The following is a 23,875-nucleotide window of genomic DNA, read 5'->3' as shown; positions in this document are numbered from 1 at the left end:
CAGAAGTATAGTAGTACTATTTAGTAGTATTCGTGGCGCGCTACGAGTAAAAGCGCCAGCTTCTCTGCGCATTCCAGTGTTGCCAGATTGGGCGATTATCCGCCAAATTGGGCGAATTTTGTTGGAAAACAATTTAATAGCAGTTAAATAACACTTCTATTTAAAAGAAAATCTTCCGTTTTAAGAAGCTCCAGCATTGTAGAAGGCTATTAAAAGTAAAGTTAATTTTCAATGCTGATTTGGCTTAATAGTGTTGGTCAGTCTGTATCATATTCTTGAAAGAAAATAAAAATGTGTTTTCCATGCATTCACACTGGCATGTTCTGGGATTCAATTGAGTGTCATCAGTACACACAAGTTGGCAGCCAAATGATAAAGTATTGCAAAGGAATATCTTTGAAATTCTTCCTTATAATGTTAAGGTTGCTATGTTTTGTTTTTTCACTTGTCAAAGAAAATGAAGAGAAAAAAAGCTTATTATTAGTATGCAGGTCTTCGTGATGTAATTCTACATGGCACTCACTGTCTGTATAGGTAAATGAGTGAGTGACCACATAAAAAAGTATCAGTTTCTGTGCCACCCCTGTGTGAGCAATGGTCTCAGTCTGGCCACCCCTGTGAAAATTGTCTGGCTCCGCCACTGGTGCGTTTATCGGGGATTTTACAACGGCTTCGAACGCGGCTCAGCCAATCAGATTTTAGGATCGGAACTATCCGTTTTATAAACCAAAGTTTGGTGTCTACGTGATTTATTAAGGTTCTTACAAAATGCATCCAAACAAGCCAAAAATACAAGAAGTGATTCTTTACACTTCCTTGTGCTACTAGCTCTTAGTTATTTTACTCGGATTTATTTGGGTCTTACAAATTTGACTAAGAATTAAAAAAAGAATCTTTTAAGCATCCGTTGTATTTATGGTAGAAACCAATTGGAAACTTTACAGTAGTGATGTGTATTTCTTCACTGTAGGTTACACAATGTTAACTCACATTAATGGTCCTAGGTATACAACGCTTCAAATAAGTGGATTTAACCACTGTGTTCATTTTTAATGCATTTATTTTAATTAACACGTTGTCCTGTTCAGGGTCACGGTACAGTTATTAAGTGTTACCCCTTTGTGTGGGTGAATGGGTGTGTTACCCTTTTAGGTTTAAAAACAAACGCTACAGTTGTTGCCAGGTTTAAAAATAAGACCCGCATCGTTTGGATGATCTGAACGATTAACTGTCGCTTTGATTGTGTTGTGTGTGCCCGGCTAGCTCAGTCGGTAGAGCATGAGACTCTTAATCTCAGGGTCGTGGGTTCGAGCCCCACATTGGGCGGTTACTATAGTTTCATCCCTTTCAGCTCTATTCATGTATACTGAAACATGGTTCTTCTAGAATCATAATATACAACTTTATCAAACCCAATTATTCGTTCATGGGCGACTTCTTTGGAAGAACCCTCCTTTGCTCTTCAGAATGGATAAGGGGTAAAGGCTACCCATAAATTTGTCATAAGGCAATAAAAAGCAACCGTCCCTGGGTGGGCTCGAACCACCAACCTTTCGGTTAACAGCCGAACGCGCTAACCGATTGCGCCACAGAGACCTGGAAGGTATCATATTAGTGGATGGTAAACACAGGTCACATGACTTGATAATGTTTACTTTAAGCTATTAAACAGTGTATAATTCAGTGTTAAATGACCCATGTGTCTGTGGGTAAATAAGTTGGTGTTACCCTTGAGCTAGTTTCAAAACAAATGCTACCATTCTAGCCAGATTGAAAAAGTCGAACAAAATACACCTGCATCACTTCCCTGGTCTGACAGTCGGTCATACCGGTCAACTGTCTTCTCTACTAAGTCGTACGTGCCCGGCTAGCTCAGTCGGTAGAGCGTGAGACTCTTAATCTCAGGGTTTGAGCCCCACGTTGGGCGAAATAGTTTTCGGTGGGTGAGAGGCTTTCAGTTGTAGGTGAAAACCAGTTACTGTATTGTAAGGTGTCCTTGGGTGTCAGAAAGGCGCCTATGAAATAAAATGTATTATTATTATTATTATTATTAAAACAGGGACAAACATGCAGTTTTATATTTAGACCTGTTATAGACCGCAAGATGCACTTGCATTGTTTCCATGGTCTACGGTCAGTCAGGCCGGTCAACTGTTACCTCTACCAAGTTGTGCATGCCTGGTAAGTAAGTTGGTGTTACCCTTTAGCTAGTTTACAGTTTTTCTCAGTCGATTTGGTACATTTCTCACATCATGATTTACATTGGCATCACAAGAAGTGCATTTCTCAAAACAGTTAGTACAAACAGCAAAACTCAATGAAATACCTGCAAAAGCACGTACCTTGCTCACAATTCTTTGTTTTTGCCTCAAAAGCAAATTTTTATGTCAATCAACTTGTCAGTGCCATCAGAATGTCTAGTCTGTGTGTCATTGCCTATGAACAAGGTAGTCAAAATACTTAGTCATGTTGTCAGTGCAACAGTGTACACTGTAAGTATATTCTGATGGAAACTAACTAAGCTTTTGATTACAAGAACGCTGCACATTTTGTGGCATATCAATTGAAACGGTACGTGTTACACACAAAATACAAACTTACACAGAAAACAAAGTTACACATGACTGTATGTGGGAGACTGACAGCAAGAAATTGGACTGGAATCAAATTTATACAGTAATATTCTTTTACTGTATTGTTCGCACTGCAATTTGTTGACAAAAAAATCAGATAGAAATTCAGGAACTGTTTGGCAGCACTCTATAACTACAAAAAACTACAAAATTAGAAACTTACTCTAAACATTCAAAACAAACTGAGACAACAACTTAAGGAATTATAGTGCTTTCTTTTTTATAAATCCTGACACTCCTCTCTTTTGGGACACATGTTTTCATCCACGTCACACTGGATATCTTCCCTTGCAATGCAGTGTGGAAAGAATCTCCTGAAGTGCCTAATCCAGCCCCTGCAGGCATCTGCTGTGATATCCTCACAAGCTGCATCCATTGCAGTCAGCAGGTTCATTTGGGTGTGCGGCTGGTGATTGTACACCTTTCATCTCCAGGCTGAGAAGAACTCCTCAATTGGGTTCAGGAATGGGGAGTAGGGTGGGAGGAATTCCATCAGCATTCTATGATAAATGGCAAACCATTGCCTGATGGTGTTAGTGTGGCATGGACTCTCCTAACTCTTCCTCTGTTTTGTCCCCTCAGTCTTCCACCACACAGCCTTCCCCCTCTTCTTGGCTGTTCATCCTGTACACGGCCTTGTCTTTCCATTGTGAGACTTTGTGACACTGCAATGTTTTGTGTCTATATATGTTTGTCAATTGAAGGTTCATGAGATGCACCTCTGACCTATGGTTGAGAGCTGTTTGACCATTGGTTGATCTAAACCTTCACAAATTCCCCTTCTTAACTGAAAGCCAAGATTCACCTGAGAACAATTTAATAAATTTAGGATAAATTACCAAAATTTACCAAAAAAGTGTAAAGCACACCGCCACTGGACTCTAGAGCAGAGGAGACGTGTTCTCTGGAGTGACGAATCACCCTTCTCCGTCTGGCAATCCGATGGCAAGTCTGGGTTTGGTGATTGCCAGGAGAACGGTACTTGTCTGACTGTATTGTGCCAAGTGTAAAGTTTGGAGGGGGGGGGGGTTATGGTGTGGGGTTGTTTTTCAGGAGTTGGGCTCGGCCACTTAGTGGAAGGAACTCTTAATGCTTCAGCATACCAAGAGATTCTGGACAATTTCATGCTCCCAACTTTTGTGGAAACATGACTGCGCACCAGTGCACAAAGCAAGGTCCATAAAGACATGGGTGAGCGAGTTTGGTGTGGAAGAACTTGACTGGCCTGCACAGAGTCCTGACCTCAACCCAATAGAACACCTTTGGGATGAATTAGAGTGGAGACTGCGAGCCAGGCCTTCTCGTCCAACATCAGTGTCTGACCTCACAAATGCGCTTCTGTAAGAATGGTCAAAAATTCCCATAAACACGCTCCTAAACCTTGTGTAAAGCCTTCCCAGAAGAGTTGAAGCTGTTATAGGGCCAACATCATATTAAACTCTATGGATTAAGAATGGAATGTCACTCAAGTTCATATGCGTGTGAAGGCAGATGAGCGAATACTTTTGGCAATATAGTGTATCTACAATAAAGAGGAAACACTTTTTTTTTTTTTTTTTAGATGTAATTGTTATTCAATGTACAGCTGGTGCTTATATTTTCAATTTACAATATTAATCACTACATGAACCAATCAATTCTGTGTAATTATATACAGGCCCTAGATTTAAACTGTGTGGAAATTAGGACAGTGTTCTATAAAGTCACTTTAAATCCCTGTCATTAAAGTTTAAAGGCAAGCACAAATATAATTCATGATTACAACTATAGTGATGACAGCCTTGTTTATGCTATGTTAAAGTTATTATTAAAAAACAACAAATCTGAGCTTTAATTGCCAGTTGCCTTTCAAATACAACTGACCAAACAAGCTGTATGGGCACTCAGGCCATTATTTAGTGTAGGCGAAGCTACAGCAATCCAGCAGCAGTGTGAAAGTTATGTGACCACTGAGAAATATGGGTGGCAGGAATAGACTGATCCATTACAGAGTTTAGTATCTGGGTCAACACTGAACTGAAAAGTATTGAATCAGGTCTGGAAATTTCTGATCGGACAAACTGATGTAACTGTATACTGAATAAACAGTTGCAATCAGTAATATTCAACCCCCCAATGAAAATAAGGATTTATACCATTACATTTTTTTTGCATTATTTATCAGAAGTATTTATCAGATAAATGATGCAGCAAATGAACGATGTAGTATTTTAGCATAGCGGTGTGTTTTGTTAATGCTGCCATATCACTATTATTTAACCCTGACTTAATATTACTGATCTTAAAACCTACTGCAAGACCGTATGACCTACAGTGATTAAACCATTGAAAACTCGATAACGACTTGTGTGTTAATTTGCTTCATATGTGATGTGTTACATAAAGACCACATGTGAGGTATGTTTAAGGCGTATTTTACTGCAAAAAGGACCTGATAAGGGCTGGGACAAATATGTCAGTGGAACCATAAGAAGATTCCTTAACATCCAAGGACTTCATGGCCAGACTCCTTGATGCATGCCACTCTTAACCAGGCGGTACAGGACGGGTTGACTGGAATACCTGAGAAGAAATCTAAACAGGTCTACACCTGTTCTTGCACACAGTTCTATAGAGAGCAAAATCAAAACTAGAACTATTTGGCCATGTGGATCAGTGGTTTATGACCAGAACTATTCCCACAGTCAAGCCTAAAGTTGGGTCTGCAATGATGGGGTGTTTTTCTGCTGCAGAAACTGGTAATCTAATGCCAGCAAGGCAATGATCCCAAGCACACTTTCATGTCAACCAAAGCTTATATAAGCAATTAGTTCTGGAATCCCCTGGAGTGGCCTTCTCAGCCTTCAAATTAAAATCCCATAGGAAATCTGTAGGGGGGTTTAAAGAAAGCAGTTGCAGCACAAAAGCAATAAAAGCTTAATGAGTTGGAAGCTTTTGCACAAAAAGAATGAATGAAAATTCCACAAGAGAGGTGTTAGAGGCATTTACCAAAATCACTTAATAAAGGTTTTCAAAATGATGTTCAATCAAGTACTGAGGGTAGTGGATGAATAACAGATAAATAAATGATCCACTGTGGCAACCTCTAACAGCAGCAGTGGAAAGGAATCAGTCAATAAATTTACCGATCAGCCAGAACATTAAAACCACCTCCTCGTTTCTACACTCACTGTCCATTTTATCAGCTCCACTTACCATATAGAAGCACTTTGTAGTTCTACAATTACTGACTGTAGTCTATCTGTTTCTCTACATACTTTATTAACATCCTTTTATAGCCTGCTTTCACACTGTTCTTCAATGGTCAGGACCACCACAGAACAGGTATTATTAAGGTGGTGGATCATTCTTAGCACTGCAGTGACAATGACATGGTGGTGGCGTCACTGTCCACTCTGTTAGACACTCCTACCTAGTTGGTTCACCTTGTAGATGTAAAGTCAGAGACGATCGCTCATCTATTGCTGCTGTTTGAGTCGGTCATCTTCTAGACCTTCAACAGTGGTCACATGACGTTGCCCACAGGGCGCTGTTGGCTGGATATATATTTGGTTGGTGGACTATTCTCAGTCCGGCAGTGACAGTGATGTGGTTACAAACTTCAGCAGCGCTGCTGTATCTTATTTACTCATACCAGCACAACACACACTAACACACCACCACCATGTCAGTGTCACTGCAGTGCTGAGAATGACCCACCACCCAAATAATACCTACTCTGTGGTGGTCTTGTGGGGGTCCTGACCATTTAAGAACAGCATGAAAGGGGCTAACAAAGCATGCAGAGAAACAGATGGACTACAGTCAGTGATTGTAGAACTACAAAGTGCTTCTATATGGTAAGTGGAGCTGATAAAATGGACAGCGAGTGTAGAAACAAGGAGGTTTTAATGAAATACCTGTGTTTCATAACAGCAAAGCACTGAACATACATGTATAAAAAAATAAATGGACGTCAAAATGCAACAGGTGTTTGGAAAAATTACCATAAAAATGCAAATCAGTGCAGAGAGAAGCTCTCAGTTACAGAGAAGCATGAACACAGTGGGAAACTTACACCTGCCTGCAGCTACCAGCATGCTCAATAGCAGTAACTTAACTGTAGTACTGAGTGTAAAGTACTAACACTGAACATTTAATAATTCACATGTAAGTTATATAACAAGACAGGCAATCTATAACATACAAGTATAATGCTTATTCACTGACCTGTTTTAGTCCACACAGCTGTGTAAAAATCGCTCAGCCTCACACGATCTTGTTTTTCAATATTTAAGGTGTTTAGATTCTACTTTTAATGTCACCTTTGTGTTGTACACAAATTAACCAAGTAACTACCGCTAGTGCCCAACCAAACACAGTATAACCTCCCTCCACCCAAAGCAGAGCGCTATAGAAGAAACGCCAAATATTTCTCCCACCTGAGTTTAGACAAGCCATGCCTCCTGTTTCCGGATTGGCTATTTCTATCAAGCGACTTGCTAAATGTCCAATCAAATTGTGAGAACTGAATGCTAGCCAATCAGAAAACAGAAGGTCGGTTCAGTCGGAAAATGGGTGGGAATAAACAACCCTGACTTACTACTGTACTGTATTTCCTATTTCCTTGTAAGTGTTACAATTTTTTAAATGACGTTTGACGTTTCTAACAGCTCAGAGACAGAGACACTGTTACCAAGAGGCAGTGCACTCTATTTTCTTACATATGTTCATTTACTCTGTATGAAGTTGGTCCTCCTAAATTAGATTCTCCTGTAGTGAACAGACGGGTTTGGAGTCGGTGCATAAAAGAGTCGATTCTTCAAATGAATCTGTGGTCTATTAAAGAGAGGCCGCGCGTTACTGTGATTTTAGCACGGGGATGACGTTTTTGCCTAAAACTTCTTTCCCCGTGCTAAAATCATAGCAGTAACGCACGGCCTCGAGTGGCTTATTGCTTTTATAAAACGGCGGTCAACATAAAATACAATAAATACAACAATGTTTAATTCATAAATGTATTTATTGTGTATAAACTTACAATAAAGCATTCTTCCGCGACGCAAGGTATTTCGATTAACAGTGTTGCTAGGCAACATGAGGGCGAACATAACATTAACTTTTTCTATTCAGTGGCGTATTAATATGGAATGATGTGAGGTGGTCCTAGGTGTGCGTTTCAGGGGCGGAGCCAGGGGGTGGCCAGTGGTGGCCATGGCCACCATAAAGTAATCTTCGGCCACCCCTCTGGCCCCCCCCACCACCGCTTTGCCGGCAATTTTTTTTGCGGAAGCATTTCTGCACGCAGGAGCAGCGCACCTTAAATAAGTAGTTCTTCACCAAAACAGTGCAGTAATACACTCAACATAAATGTCAACCACCAACACCATTACAGAAGTATAGTAGTACTATTTAGTAGTATTCGTGGCGCGCTACGAGTAAAAGCGCCAGCTTCTCTGCGCATTCCAGTGTTGCCAGATTGGGCGATTATCCGCCAAATTGGGCGAATTTTGTTGGAAAACAATTTAATAGCAGTTAAATAACACTTCTATTTAAAAGAAAATCTTCCGTTTTAAGAAGCTCCAGCATTGTAGAAGGCTATTAAAAGTAAAGTTAATTTTCAATGCTGATTTGGCTTAATAGTGTTGGTCAGTCTGTATCATATTCTTGAAAGAAAATAAAAATGTGTTTTCCATGCATTCACACTGGCATGTTCTGGGATTCAATTGAGTGTCATCAGTACACACAAGTTGGCAGCCAAATGATAAAGTATTGCAAAGGAATATCTTTGAAATTCTTCCTTATAATGTTAAGGTTGCTATGTTTTGTTTTTTCACTTGTCAAAGAAAATGAAGAGAAAAAAAGCTTATTATTAGTATGCAGGTCTTCGTGATGTAATTCTACATGGCACTCACTGTCTGTATAGGTAAATGAGTGAGTGACCACATAAAAAAGTATCAGTTTCTGTGCCACCCCTGTGTGAGCAATGGTCTCAGTCTGGCCACCCCTGTGAAAATTGTCTGGCTCCGCCACTGGTGCGTTTATCGGGGATTTTACAACGGCTTCGAACGCGGCTCAGCCAATCAGATTTTAGGATCGGAACTATCCGTTTTATAAACCAAAGTTTGGTGTCTACGTGATTTATTAAGGTTCTTACAAAATGCATCCAAACAAGCCAAAAATACAAGAAGTGATTCTTTACACTTCCTTGTGCTACTAGCTCTTAGTTATTTTACTCGGATTTATTTGGGTCTTACAAATTTGACTAAGAATTAAAAAAAGAATCTTTTAAGCATCCGTTGTATTTATGGTAGAAACCAATTGGAAACTTTACAGTAGTGATGTGTATTTCTTCACTGTAGGTTACACAATGTTAACTCACATTAATGGTCCTAGGTATACAACGCTTCAAATAAGTGGATTTAACCACTGTGTTCATTTTTAATGCATTTATTTTAATTAACACGTTGTCCTGTTCAGGGTCACGGTACAGTTATTAAGTGTTACCCCTTTGTGTGGGTGAATGGGTGTGTTACCCTTTTAGGTTTAAAAACAAACGCTACAGTTGTTGCCAGGTTTAAAAATAAGACCCGCATCGTTTGGATGATCTGAACGATTAACTGTCGCTTTGATTGTGTTGTGTGTGCCCGGCTAGCTCAGTCGGTAGAGCATGAGACTCTTAATCTCAGGGTCGTGGGTTCGAGCCCCACATTGGGCGGTTACTATAGTTTCATCCCTTTCAGCTCTATTCATGTATACTGAAACATGGTTCTTCTAGAATCATAATATACAACTTTATCAAACCCAATTATTCGTTCATGGGCGACTTCTTTGGAAGAACCCTCCTTTGCTCTTCAGAATGGATAAGGGGTAAAGGCTACCCATAAATTTGTCATAAGGCAATAAAAAGCAACCGTCCCTGGGTGGGCTCGAACCACCAACCTTTCGGTTAACAGCCGAACGCGCTAACCGATTGCGCCACAGAGACCTGGAAGGTATCATATTAGTGGATGGTAAACACAGGTCACATGACTTGATAATGTTTACTTTAAGCTATTAAACAGTGTATAATTCAGTGTTAAATGACCCATGTGTCTGTGGGTAAATAAGTTGGTGTTACCCTTGAGCTAGTTTCAAAACAAATGCTACCATTCTAGCCAGATTGAAAAAGTCGAACAAAATACACCTGCATCACTTCCCTGGTCTGACAGTCGGTCATACCGGTCAACTGTCTTCTCTACTAAGTCGTACGTGCCCGGCTAGCTCAGTCGGTAGAGCGTGAGACTCTTAATCTCAGGGTTTGAGCCCCACGTTGGGCGAAATAGTTTTCGGTGGGTGAGAGGCTTTCAGTTGTAGGTGAAAACCAGTTACTGTATTGTAAGGTGTCCTTGGGTGTCAGAAAGGCGCCTATGAAATAAAATGTATTATTATTATTATTATTATTAAAACAGGGACAAACATGCAGTTTTATATTTAGACCTGTTATAGACCGCAAGATGCACTTGCATTGTTTCCATGGTCTACGGTCAGTCAGGCCGGTCAACTGTTACCTCTACCAAGTTGTGCATGCCTGGTAAGTAAGTTGGTGTTACCCTTTAGCTAGTTTACAGTTTTTCTCAGTCGATTTGGTACATTTCTCACATCATGATTTACATTGGCATCACAAGAAGTGCATTTCTCAAAACAGTTAGTACAAACAGCAAAACTCAATGAAATACCTGCAAAAGCACGTACCTTGCTCACAATTCTTTGTTTTTGCCTCAAAAGCAAATTTTTATGTCAATCAACTTGTCAGTGCCATCAGAATGTCTAGTCTGTGTGTCATTGCCTATGAACAAGGTAGTCAAAATACTTAGTCATGTTGTCAGTGCAACAGTGTACACTGTAAGTATATTCTGATGGAAACTAACTAAGCTTTTGATTACAAGAACGCTGCACATTTTGTGGCATATCAATTGAAACGGTACGTGTTACACACAAAATACAAACTTACACAGAAAACAAAGTTACACATGACTGTATGTGGGAGACTGACAGCAAGAAATTGGACTGGAATCAAATTTATACAGTAATATTCTTTTACTGTATTGTTCGCACTGCAATTTGTTGACAAAAAAATCAGATAGAAATTCAGGAACTGTTTGGCAGCACTCTATAACTACAAAAAACTACAAAATTAGAAACTTACTCTAAACATTCAAAACAAACTGAGACAACAACTTAAGGAATTATAGTGCTTTCTTTTTTATAAATCCTGACACTCCTCTCTTTTGGGACACATGTTTTCATCCACGTCACACTGGATATCTTCCCTTGCAATGCAGTGTGGAAAGAATCTCCTGAAGTGCCTAATCCAGCCCCTGCAGGCATCTGCTGTGATATCCTCACAAGCTGCATCCATTGCAGTCAGCAGGTTCATTTGGGTGTGCGGCTGGTGATTGTACACCTTTCATCTCCAGGCTGAGAAGAACTCCTCAATTGGGTTCAGGAATGGGGAGTAGGGTGGGAGGAATTCCATCAGCATTCTATGATAAATGGCAAACCATTGCCTGATGGTGTTAGTGTGGCATGGACTCTCCTAACTCTTCCTCTGTTTTGTCCCCTCAGTCTTCCACCACACAGCCTTCCCCCTCTTCTTGGCTGTTCATCCTGTACACGGCCTTGTCTTTCCATTGTGAGACTTTGTGACACTGCAATGTTTTGTGTCTATATATGTTTGTCAATTGAAGGTTCATGAGATGCACCTCTGACCTATGGTTGAGAGCTGTTTGACCATTGGTTGATCTAAACCTTCACAAATTCCCCTTCTTAACTGAAAGCCAAGATTCACCTGAGAACAATTTAATAAATTTAGGATAAATTACCAAAATTTACCAAAAAAGTTTCATAGAAATTTACAAATTATGCCTGAGAGATTATGACAACATGTTCAGCACTTTTGCATGTAATGACCTAGGCAATGACCCGAAGCCTAAATGTTTTGCAGGGTGAGACAATTCAACAGATAATTAGTAGAACACATTTTGATAAACATGACATAAGCAATTGATAATGCAAAAAACAGCAGACAATCGTACATGACCATTTGCATGAATGTACAAAAGCATTTGCAAAATGAGAAACACAATGAGAAATGCTATTATGATGTGCACAAGTGACAAGGAGATGTGGAGATTGAACACACAGTTTTGAGAATTTCAATTCTGATCTGAGAAATGAACCAAAACGACTGAGAAAAACTGTAAAACAAATGCTACCATTCTAGCCAGATTGTAAAAGTTGAGCAAAATACACCTGCATCACTTCCATGAGCTGTCAGTCGGTCAGACCAGTCAACTGTTGCTTCTACTGCAGTGTGAATGCCTGGCTAGCTCAGTCGGTAGAGCATGAGACTCTTAATCTCAGGGTCGTGGGTTCGAGCCCCACGTTGGGCGATTGCTTTAATTTCACCCCTTTCAGCTCTCTTCACGTATACTGTATATTGAAACAGGGTTCTTCTAGAATCATAAACAACTTTATTAAGCCTGGTTAATGATATATGAGCGACTTCGTTGGAAGAATGAACAGAAGAACCCTCCTTTGCTCTTTAGAATCGATAACGGTTAAAGGGTACCGAAGAATTTGTCATCTATTCAACTTTCACAATGAGGCAATAGAAAGCAACCGTCCCTGGGTGGGCTCGAACCACCAACCTTTCGGTTAACAGCCGAACGCGCTAACCGATTGCGCCACAGAGACTTAAAAGATGTAATATTAGTGGATGGTAAACACAGAATACATAAAGCATGACCTTACTTTCATTTTGAATGTCTGGGAGCTTATCTGAATTCTCTAAACAGCTCAGTCATTTAAACAACATTTATGCTTACAACAAATCTCTCTCACACCATAGATATATTACATTATACATTAACGATTTCACCATGTATAAATGTAACATAAAACTGTAAGATAAATCCCCAAAATACACCTGCATCACTTCCATGGTCTGACAGTTGGTCAGACTGGTCAACTGTTGCTTCTACTTGGTTGCGCATTCCAGGCTAGCTCAGTCGGTAGAGCATGAGACTCTTAATCTCAGGGTCGTGGGTTCGAGCCCCACGTTGGGCGATATCTTTAATTTCACCCCCCTCCCAGTTCTATTCAAGTATAGTGTATACTGAAACAGGGTTCTTCTAAAAATATAATATACAACTTTATCAAGCCTGATTAATCGTACATTGGCGACTTCGTTGGAAGGACAAAGTGAAGAATCCTGCTTTGCTCTTCAGAATCTGAATAAGGGGTAAAGGGATAAATTTGTCATGAGGCAATAGGAAGTATTTACCCCTGGGTGGGCTTGAAACACCAATCTTTCGGTTGACAGCCGAACGCGCTAACCGATTGCGCCACGGAGACCCATGCGTGTGGGTAAATGAGTTGCTCGTGGATGGTAAACACAGGTCAAATGACCTTTTAACGTTTACTGAGCTAGCCTGGCACTTACAATCCGCTAGAAGCAATTCTAGCTGATTGTGTGTGCCTGGCTAGCTCAGTCGGTAGCGCATGTGACTATTAATCTCAGGGTTGTGGGTTCGTGTCCCGCGATGGCTTTAATTTGACCCCTTTTCAGCTCTATTCAAGTACAGTCGAATCCGGTTAATTGGACCACCGTTAATCGGACCAGCCGCTTATTCGGACCGAATCCTAAAGTACCGAAACGAATCCTATTATGTACGTGTAATGTTATTCGCTTATTTGGACCAAAATTCCGTTTAATCGGACCAAAGAACGTGAGAGCGAATAAGAAAAAGAAGCCACAAGTCGCCACTTAGAGCGGATGCAAAACGGGTCAGCGAGATATGGGAGGATTCCTGGGCTCCCCGGGAGAATTTATGCTTTCATCAAAGGTCAGGAAATCCGAAAAGTTGTGTTGACAAGAGCAAAACCAGCGGGAGGTGAACACGCCCACCACTTTCTTTCCCACAACGAAGCACCCAGTAGCCAGCAGCGTGGTTATTGGATCCATCTGCATCTCCGCTTTTCGGCGAAATGAAGTCAAGCGTAAACAAGAGTGTCCGGCAACACGTGCAAGGAATTCCCTCCTGTCAATCACGATTAAAGTCTACACGAGAAAGCTATCATTCCACTTTCATTCCTTGTAACATAGGGCATGTTCGTGTAATCGGACCAGCCGGTTATTAGGACCAAAACGAACGCGTCCCGATGTGGTCCGATTAACCGGATTCGACTGTATATTGTATACTGAAACAGGGTTCTTCTGGAACCACAATGAGTCATGCATGCCCGGCTAGCTCAGTCGATAGAGTGTGAGACTCTTAATCTCAGGGTTGTGGGTTCGATCCACATGTTGGTCAGCAACTTTAATTTGGCCCCTGGTATCTTCAAGTGACTTTATTATCATTTCAGCTGTATACAAGTATATACTGAAACTAACAACATTTATCCAGGACCATTATAAGTAAATATACAAGTTTATCAATTCTGATTAACATATATCAATAACTTTGTAGGAAAAACATTCTTCTGCTGATGTGTCTGTTTCTGACAAAACACCCAAATTACAGGTAAACCCGGTTATGCATTCATGAAGACTCTGTTTACATGTAGTTGCACTCATTGCATTTATTGTAATTATAAGTTTGTAAATACAGTTTGGTTAAAGTAAACATGCATAATCAATTTTAGAGCTTAAAGAAGCAGAAAGAAAACTGCACTGTAATTAGAAAAAAGAAAATACATATCTTAACTGACAGTCACCTGCATCTTGTCTAATCACTTCAGCTAGAAGTGTTTTTTTTAATCATTGTTTGTCCCTCACTGATTTGTTAGCTCTTCGTTTGGCAACCAGTTTTCTGCTGGTGTATGAGGCCAACACACTTTTATCTCTTTCTGGGAACTCAGCAAGTGTCACAGCCTTTTTCAGGTGTCACAAGGGAATCGCCCTGATAACGCCCTTTCCTGAGGCTGGCTCGACGTTTAGTCCCACACTGTATGCAGGCTGGACCAATCTGTAGGATGGGATGCAGCTCATGTATTGCTGACCCTGCTTGTTCTGGATTTCTGGTATAGCTGCGCGATCCTTTTTCTATTCACTTTCTCCATTGCAGGCTGTGGACGTTTTTGTGTCTTTTATTTGTTCCTTGTTTCTGTTGTTTTGGTCACCTCATTATTTTGCTTACCTTATTGGTTTGTAGCTCTGTTTAGTTGTACCTCTGTTAAGCATTCTGTAAAATCGGTTTCATTTTTAATTCTTGTAGGTGTGGGGCTAAACATGGCACTTCAGTTGTGAGGCGTAAAAATACATGAATTAAAAAGACATTTGATCCCTGGTACCAGTACATAGATTTAAAATTAATAATATTGCACGTTTAGTTACATTAAACTAATAAAGTAGATGTGTTACAGATGCACAACTGTTCATGGTTTTATTAACGGAGAACACTGTGAAATTAAAAGAGCTTATCTGGCATGTATAATGCAGTGATGTCAATCAAGTTCAGTATAATAAAATGCTGATTGATTATCTTTTAGCTAACACGAATCAGATGCACTGTTGCCCCTCTTCTCAGTTCTGGATAATGACACTTCATCTTTGTCACATCCAGACGTTCTCCTAAAGATAAAATATATATATTATAAATATTATTATATTATGAATGTTGTAGTTAGCTTGTAAACGTTCTTATTTTCATTGTTGTTATTACTACTATTAATTCCCAAACTTTCTCTTTTATCCTATTGCAACTTCATTTAGCTCATTTTTAGATTGTGGTAGGTTTACCTTGAAAAATAAGCCCCATGTTCTCTGGCTTTTTGTGCAGGTTTTTGCAGGCTTCTTGAAGCAGGGAAGAGATTTTCTCTAAGGGAAATATACTGAATTCCTGGGATTTCCCAGCATGCTTCACAAAGATGTTTATTTTCTCTGCTTCCCCAGTTAGATCAGAAGTTGAGGTGAATGAGTTGATACCATCTGGAAGGTCTAAAGTATATGGAAGTAAATCTGTCTCATCAGATTTTGAAATTTAAAAGCCTTTGAATTTTGATTACTGAACTTTTTTTGCCTCAGAATTCAACCCACACATTTTACAATAACTCATTTTCACTTTCATTTTTCGATGTTAACAAATTCAAAATAAAAAATTCAAGTTTATAAAATTCAAATAATATATTCAGGTTGCTCAAATTCGATAGGTCAAATTCAGATCACAAAATTCAGATTAAAAAATTCAGACTAAACATCCGGGACACGCAGGATGAGCAATCGATTCCAGAGCCGTAGCGAGAACAGAGTAGCGACACTCCCATAGAGAACCGCTGTGACGGGGGCGGGACAGCTCCGGGTGGAGCTCTGTTCATTTCCACTACTGAGCAGCATTTTCAGCTGTATGTTGCTTTGTTTTAAAGAAATAATGAATTTGATGTCATTAATATACTTAATACTGTTATTGTTTAGCATTTGCTCAGCACTAAATGTTACAAGTTTATCTTAATTAATAGGTATAACAGAATTTAGCTTAGTCAGTTAAGCTTAATTATTGACACTCGAGTCTTTTTACCTAAAATGAGGTGATTAATCAAGAGTCTTGTTACAGAAATGATAATAAAACATTAGAGCCATAATAAATCATGCTACTTTTACTTTCATACTTAGGTACATTTGAAGGTAAATTTAGTTTAGTACTTTAGTGGAGGTAAAGAGTATTTTTACTTTTACTACTACTTTTACTGGAGTAATATGTTACCTTGGATATCTCTACTTTAACTCAACTACATGGTTTGTGTACCTTGTCCACCACTTACATTAGACAAAATGAACTAGTGCATATTAATAATGAATTCATTAATGTATTACATGTAGGAATCAATTATTAATCACTCATGAAATAAGAGATGAATTAATGCTATTTCATGTACCTGCACTATAATGTTAAAGGTACGGTAATGTGTTTATCAATCTGTTCATTCAGTGCAGGTAAACCTTATGAATCCAGCCACATGGCTTAGTGTTTAACCAAAATGATGATTATTATTATTATGAATCCTCAGGAAAGTGAATTATAGTTTATGCAAAAAAAAAAAGCTCTTTAATCTCTGTACTGTATATCGTCTCTATTACTTAATGATATCGCATTATGTAATGTATGCTAATATAATGTACTGTGTGTTAACAAGAACGACCTATTAACAAGTCATTATAAACATCAATCTTCCACTTCATATACCAAACTGACATTAAAGCAGATGCAGTAAATGTAAACGCAGTTGAAAATACCCAGAAATTGTACAAATGTTTATTATTTACTGTTTAATATTTCATTCACTGCTGCCGGTCCCATAGGAGAACATGACAGCGCCGGGTTTATTTGGAACTATTGGAGGGTTACATGAACCACGTGACCGCGAGAACAAGAAGTGTCGCAACTCTGTTCTCTCTACGGCTCTGCTGTAAACGAAGCCGCTTCGTTGTCACTTGATCGCTGGAGTGTAACTTGATTGGCTGGGTGTCGGTTCGATTTGAGACAGAATCGATCAGAGCCGTAGATAGAGAGAGTTGCGACACTCCTTGTTCTCGCCGCCACACGGTCACGTGGTTCATGTATCCCTCCAATAGTTTCAAAAAAAAACCGCGCTGTCATGTTCTTATATCCCAGCTAGCACAATCATCTGGTCCAGCTCCCTCTTTTCTATCGGCACAGTCGGCCGAGTGTCAGAATCGGCCAGAATCAATGTTGTTACCACAGCTGGGTTTGGCTGGTGCTCGTAGAGACGCATGCGCGCCGACGCTGGTTGTCCGGCTGTGGCGCACGAGCGTCACCATAGCAACAGTGCGACGCGAGCCGAAGTTAGCAGAAAGTCTGATAATGAGTTTTGGATTAAGATAGAGAACAATTTGGAAATGGAAACTGTTAGGTAATGTTATCTAGTAAGTTTCAGGTTAACTGGTAGTCTGAACTAATACACTTCAGGTAACGTTAGCTAAAAGGTAAACAGTTTCTTGCATTAGCCAACAGCTGCAAAATAATTAAAGCTCATTCAATACTGTGTATCAAATACTTAATAATAATAATAATTAATAATATCAAATACTTATTTCCACCACTGTATATATATATATATATATATATATATTATTGAATTATTGAATTTTTGATTTTGAATTTGTTAACATCGAAAAATGAAAGTGAAAGAGTTATTGTAAAATGTGTGGGTTGAATTCTGAGGCAAAAAAAGTTCAGTAATCAAAATTCAAAGGCTTAAAGTTCAGTAATCAAAATTCAAAGGCTGATGAGACAGATTTACTTCCATAAAAGTAGTACAACATGAGAGTTCTATGAGACAAAGTCAAATAAAATATGAGTATAATCAGGTGATAAAGCATGACCTTACTTTCATTTTGAATGTCTGGGAGCTTGACTGTCTCGTTTTGGGTTTGTGGAAGATCACTTGTCTCAGTTTCAGGATTTGGTGATGAACTTTCCACTGGGCTTGACGTCCCAGACTCCTGCAGATCCGTCACCTCAGTAGAGTTCTGCAAATGTGTGCACATGTAGTACATAATCTTTATAAACTGTACTATTTAAAATGAACAGTTTTAGATTTTAAATACAGGTACACCATATGAGCTCGATTAGGTACAGATTATTACCATGGACACATCATATATAAATATATTCAAATCAATCATTAAAGTTTGTTTGCCACATACAGGTAATAATACATGGTGTAACTAGCAGTGAAATGATTTTCATTTAAACAACATTTATGCTTACAACAAATGTCTCTCACACCAGTGCTCATAGATATATTAAATTATTATACTTTAAGGATTTCACCATGTATAAATGTAACATAAAACTGTAAGATAAATCCCTAAAATGTCTTATGTCTTAGAAGAAAACTTACTTCACCAAAGAAGTAGCTGATAAAGGATCCCATGTTTATCAATCCACCACTCTCTGTCTGCAGTTTGAAGAAAGATACTTTCACTTTGTGCTTTTAAAGGATCATTGTTCTATGTAGTTTCACTTTCAAATTACTTATTACATATATGGCTAAAATGTACCTGGGGAAACTTGGGGAGTTTCCCAATGTTTTCACACTGTCTTTATCCCATACCTAATTAAAGTTTAAAAATATTCTAGATGGTTTCAACATAATCTCTAGCACCCACATTAAGGGTCTTACAAAATGCATCCAAATGTATGCACAAGACAAAAATACAAGAAGTGATTTTTTTACTCTTCCTTGTGCTACTAGCTCTTAGTTAAATGATGCAGCAGCTTAGTGTTTAAAAAATCACTCAAACTAAAATGAAGTACCAGTGGTGGTGTCGGCTACATACAAATCAAGTAAGATGGAGAACTGAGGTAAGAAAAAGTATAAACAGACACCAGTAATTTATTACCAGTAACTTAACACCCTTACCTCGGTAAGTTTTGTGTATTTGTGCATTTGTTTTGGATGTGTGACACAAATAAATGAGTCTCTTCTCACAGATTTTACTTGGATTTATTTGGGTCTCACAAATTTGACTTAGATTTTGAAATGAATCTTACAAGTATCTGCTGTATTTATGGTAGAAATCAATTGGAAACTTTACAGTAGTGATTATTTCTTCATTGTAGGATACACAGTGTACATCTTGTTTATTGCAGTTTTAGTCACAATGTTAACTCACATTAATGGTTTTAGGTATATAACGCTTCAAATAAGTGGATTTAACCACTGTGTTCATTTTTAATGCATTTATTTTTAACCAACACGTTATCCTGTTCAGGGTCACGGTACAGTTATTAAGTGTTACCCCTCTGTGTGGGTGAATGGGTGTGTTACCCTTTTAGCTAGTTTAAAAACAAACGCTACAGTTGTTGCCAGGTTTAAAAATAAGACCTGCGTCATTTTGTTGGTCTGAACGATTAACTGTCGCTTTGATTGTGTTGTGCATGCCTGGCTAGCTCAGTCGGTAGAGCATGAGACTCTTAATCTCAGGGTCGTGGGTTCGAGCCCCACGTTGGGCGAGATAATTTAGTGTTTTTTTAAACAGTATAATACTAGTAGGTGAAAGCAGGGACAAACAGGCAGTTTACAAGTTAGAACTGTTACAGACTGTGACGGGGCGAACCCCGTGGGTAGTGTCGGGCGATTGGTCTGGGACCCGGAATAAAAGTTGAGAACTCAGGTTTACTTCCTTTGTCCGCCTTCTTTATTTACACACATATAAACACGACGCTATTTACAAATATACAACTGCGCGCACACTGGACAAAACTAAACGAAAAGTTCACAAACATAAATTAACACTCCGACCAGGGCTCTCAAGTTTGCTTGGAGTGAGATTTTTTGGGGGGGAGGCAGGGGGCTGGAGTCATCACAGTTTGTTATGGGGAACTCTGGAACCAACACAGGAACTCTATCAGTCCTGTATATTTTAAGTAATTGATCAATCAGTGAAGGTCTGTAACGCGTTACTATTTCCAATCCAGTAATCAGATTAAAGTTACTTATCCAAGTTACTGTGCGTTACTATTTTTGTCATTTTCCTTAGTAAAAAGATATATATTTGCTTTCTTCTTGCGTCTCGGGGAGTGACGTCTGGCCTATGCGACAGTTAAGTCACGGGCTGCGTCCGGAATCGGTTACTTACAGAGTGTGCACTAGATTGGAGGAAGTGTGCACTACTCGGCCAACGCCGAGTGATGACGTGGGGGACGTGATGACATAATATCACCATGGTTACAGACTCATTACAAATTCCACTCGCCAAAATGTAGGATATTTATCGTCTTTTTGTTATTTATTTGTCTTTAAAAATGTTATTTTATCTTACTTACACTTGTGAACAGAGGACTCCGTTTTCCGCGTCTTTCTTGTTTCTCATTCCGCTTCAATCGCAGCTCCAGTTGCATTATGGGATACATTAGCGGACCGCATTATATAACTAATAAAGTAACTTGTAATCTAACTTAGTTACTTTTAAAATCAAGTAATCCATGAAGTAACTAAGTTACTTTTTAAAGGAGTAATCAGTAATCAGATTACTTTTTCAAGGTAACTATGCCATCATTGCTGATAATACACATCTACAAATAAACACAGAAAGGACAGAAGACAAAGAACATGAATAAATAACCTGAACAAAACTAGGTACCTATCTTGCCATGAGAGTGACCAATGGGTAAACATGGCGTTAAACAACAAACAAACAAATGAACAGCAGCTGTGTGTGTTTGTGTTTATGAGTGATGTGTGTTGTAGGTGTTTGTGGCAGATTTTGATGCCTTGATGACCGATATTGGGGGCTCCCATTTAAAGCAATGTGGTTCAATGTCAGCCATTTTTAGTCATGATGGATGACAGAGTTCCATCCAGAGCCAACGCGTTCCTGGTTTTTGTTTTATTAAGCCCCACCATGGAAAAAACCCTCTCTGCATCTGCATTTGAGTGAGGCAGAACTAATACCAATTTGGCTATTGTAGACAGCCTTGGAAATCTGCTCATAGCAGTCACCTTTGAAAAAAATGAACCAAGGAAGCCTAATTACACTCCTACATATTTTTGCAGTTATTATGTTGCTCATGTCAATGCTGAATATTTCTTACCCTATTCTTCAGTGCGGTTATATTCCCCCAGAAAGCCTCAATGTCAAACATGGCTGGGTCTTGGGGCATAGGGATGTCCATTAACTGGTAGTCCAGGAACTCCTCACTCAGCTGATCATGCTCTTGGGGTCCATGGTATGGAAGCAGTTCAGGAAACCTAAAGAACACAATGTGTACTGAACTAGGAGAAACAACGGGGTTTGTTTTTTCAAATGTGATCAAACTTCACAATCTATTCAAAATGTTAAACCCTTACCTTTCCACAAAGTATGCAGCATCATTCACTTCACACTCAGTCCTCTGCTGGACATCAACAAACCTGGCATGTTTCAGCAGGGTCTCTTTCAGGGGTAGTTTCGCAATAGCATACTCAACTGCCCCTATTAGAAATGCCAGGGCTGCCTGATGGAACCTCTCCACTTGCTGTGGCGTGATATCTCCTGCATCAAGGAGCCTGTTGAGCGTTGCTCGGGTTGTAAACCCAATATTCTGCTTTTGTCTTACCAGAGACATAAATCAAAGACTTAAACCTCAGGAAGGTACGTTCACAATAATAGTCATGGACAACTCCCACATTTTCCAATTTTCATACTCCTCTTAAAGTATATTCAATATCTCTTCACATCAGTGACATCCTCAGTGTCATAACTGAATGAGCCATTTGTGGTCAGTGGGTGGAGAGTTTATGTATTTGCTTATGGAAAACTTGGGGAGTATTACCTGGCAGTTGGTTGGATGGATCCTTGTAGTGGATCTCATCCACCGCTCGGCTTTGCAGTGCTTCAACTTTCAAAAACCTTCCGCACAACTTGCGAATGAACTTGGTCATCTACAAAGTTGCATTTCAGTAAAGATTTTGAATTAAATTTGCACAAAATAGTATCAGCAAATGAAACATGACTGGCAGAAACACAGCTTAACCCTCCTGTTTTACCTCTTCATAGAGAAGGAAGATTGAGGATTTCTCTCTCTGAAGGAGGAGATTTAGTGAGGAGAAGGCTGACAACGTTGCATGATAGAAAAGCAGGTATACCTCTGTAAGTGGGTTACAGAATGCATCCACCAGCCTTCTGAACCTTGGTTGTTTCTCATCTAAAAATTAAAAAGCACACATTATACATAGTATACATTTACATAGCAATCTCCTGAAGAACCTTGCATTCATGTCAGTGAAATATGCAACCCACTTGACGATTTGAAATAGCTTGGCTCGTATTGCTGTAGAATGCGTGTCAAACACCGCTCCAGGCTTAGCCAACGAATGGAAATATGCTGAAGTATCTCCATATAGTCGTATTCGTGCAACTCACAGAATTCTGTGATGAGAATGTAACATTAAGTTTCAGTCTACTGACAATCTTCTGCATGCCATTCACACTCTACTGCTGCTGATTAAATCACAAACCTGTTAGGTAACCTTTACGGTTTGTACTGCCTCTAAACCAGTGCCCAACATCCACTGCAAGATCTTCGGGGTCAAATCCAGTCACCTACAATACATTATGTTTCATAATCACAGCATTTTGATCACAGATTCATTACACTACAGCATAACAAGCTATTTAAATCTTACATTAGGGTTAACATATAGGTTATTGAAAGGATACAAACTTACTTCCAAAAACCTCTGCCCAGCATGTTTCGCAGTATTATGAAGAATATGGCATCGACACCCATGGATGTTGTTAGGACGAATCTTTTGTCGAGAGGTCCTGAAGAAAGCAGTCAGAGAATCCAGAAAGTACTCTTCAAACACTTTATTAAGTGTAAGAAATGATCTGTGAATATATGTCAGAGCTAAGCCAATCGGCGCTCCTTTCTCCTGCAGTCTAGAAACACAACCACCAAAGAAAGAGAGCCGGCGTCTGAGCGCGCCCTTCTTTTAAACTAGTCTAGGCTCCTCCTCCGCCGCTGCTGTTGGAGCCAATGAAATGTGCTAAAAAGCCCAGGGCTCCGCCTCCCCCCCCTCGGTAGGAGTCAGGGAGGGAGCCTGGCCGGCGCCATTTTGAACAAAGGGAGCATGGCCGGCACCATTTTGAACAAAGGGAGCACGTGGGTGAATGCCGGAACACTTCCCATATTAAATGTACGTTTTTATGTTCCGAAAATCCTAACAATGTACACATGGGGATTCTCTGTGAGTATCCTTGAGGAAATGGAGTTTCTTGCCCCTGTATTGACAGGGGCATTGTCGATAGAGAGAGAAACACAATTACCCCACGGTATCGAGTGTTTCTGGAGGATGTCGTTCATTTTCTGGAAAATGACTTTGGCCGTGCCGCAGCGTTGCCCACTTGTTGTGCACATGTCCAGAAATCTGTGAACAACAGCCTTGCCGTCAAACACTCTGACCGTGAGGGGGTTCATTTTCTCTCGTCCTGTGATGACAAGGTGCAAGCATTACATTACAAGCATTACATACACCCTACACTGAAATGTTGTGTAAAGAAATGAGTACTGGAAAATGAGGAAGTGTCAACTGGCTGTCAAAATAACACCTGTATCATTTGATCCATCTATTATTAGAGTGAAGGGATTGGTCTTCATCCGCCAACATGGAAACAGAAGCGCAATCGGGGGGCGCCAACTCAGGAACAGAAGCGCCGTCAGGGAGCGTCAACATGGAAACAGAAGCGCCATTGGGGGGCGCCAACTCAGGAA

At 39.6% G+C, this 23,875-nt stretch overlaps 1 protein-coding gene and 7 non-coding genes across 8 annotated transcripts; 4 read left to right on the top strand and 4 right to left on the bottom strand.

Annotated features, from left to right (window-relative positions):
• The first annotated feature begins 1,253 nt into the window (after nt 1-1,253).
• On the top strand, nt 1,254-1,326 carry trnak-cuu (transfer RNA lysine (anticodon CUU)). Its single transcript has one exon. It is a non-coding gene; the product is annotated as a tRNA-Lys (tRNA).
• Nucleotides 1,327-1,522: 196 nt separating this feature from the next.
• trnan-guu (transfer RNA asparagine (anticodon GUU)) lies at nt 1,523-1,596 on the bottom strand. Its single transcript has one exon. It is a non-coding gene; the product is annotated as a tRNA-Asn (tRNA).
• A 7,661-nt stretch (nt 1,597-9,257) lies between these two features.
• trnak-cuu (transfer RNA lysine (anticodon CUU)) lies at nt 9,258-9,330 on the top strand. Its single transcript has one exon. It is a non-coding gene; the product is annotated as a tRNA-Lys (tRNA).
• Nucleotides 9,331-9,526: 196 nt separating this feature from the next.
• Nucleotides 9,527-9,600, bottom strand: trnan-guu (transfer RNA asparagine (anticodon GUU)). The gene has a single exon. It is a non-coding gene; the product is annotated as a tRNA-Asn (tRNA).
• A 2,373-nt stretch (nt 9,601-11,973) lies between these two features.
• On the top strand, nt 11,974-12,046 carry trnak-cuu (transfer RNA lysine (anticodon CUU)). The gene has a single exon. It is a non-coding gene; the product is annotated as a tRNA-Lys (tRNA).
• A 230-nt stretch (nt 12,047-12,276) lies between these two features.
• trnan-guu (transfer RNA asparagine (anticodon GUU)) lies at nt 12,277-12,350 on the bottom strand. The gene has a single exon. It is a non-coding gene; the product is annotated as a tRNA-Asn (tRNA).
• Nucleotides 12,351-14,217: 1,867 nt separating this feature from the next.
• Nucleotides 14,218-22,043, bottom strand: LOC134311943 (uncharacterized). The gene is made up of 7 exons (XM_062993595.1): nt 21,935-22,043; nt 21,471-21,654; nt 21,215-21,371; nt 18,519-18,575; nt 18,003-18,144; nt 15,397-15,594; nt 14,218-15,228 (listed from the first exon to the last, which is right to left on the bottom strand). The coding sequence occupies exons 1-7, from the start codon at nt 22,041-22,043 to the stop codon at nt 15,143-15,145; spliced, it is 933 nt and encodes a 310-aa protein (XP_062849665.1). The 3' UTR covers nt 14,218-15,142.
• Nucleotides 19,561-19,633, top strand: trnak-cuu (transfer RNA lysine (anticodon CUU)). The gene has a single exon. It is a non-coding gene; the product is annotated as a tRNA-Lys (tRNA).
• Nucleotides 22,044-23,875: the final 1,832 nt, after the last annotated feature.

Source organism: Trichomycterus rosablanca, chromosome 4, assembly GCF_030014385.1.
Source record: "Trichomycterus rosablanca isolate fTriRos1 chromosome 4, fTriRos1.hap1, whole genome shotgun sequence".
NCBI lineage: Eukaryota > Metazoa > Chordata > Actinopteri > Siluriformes > Trichomycteridae > Trichomycterus > Trichomycterus rosablanca.
The sequence above is the reverse complement of the archived record's forward strand: the minus strand, read 5'-3'. Positions and strand labels throughout refer to the sequence as shown.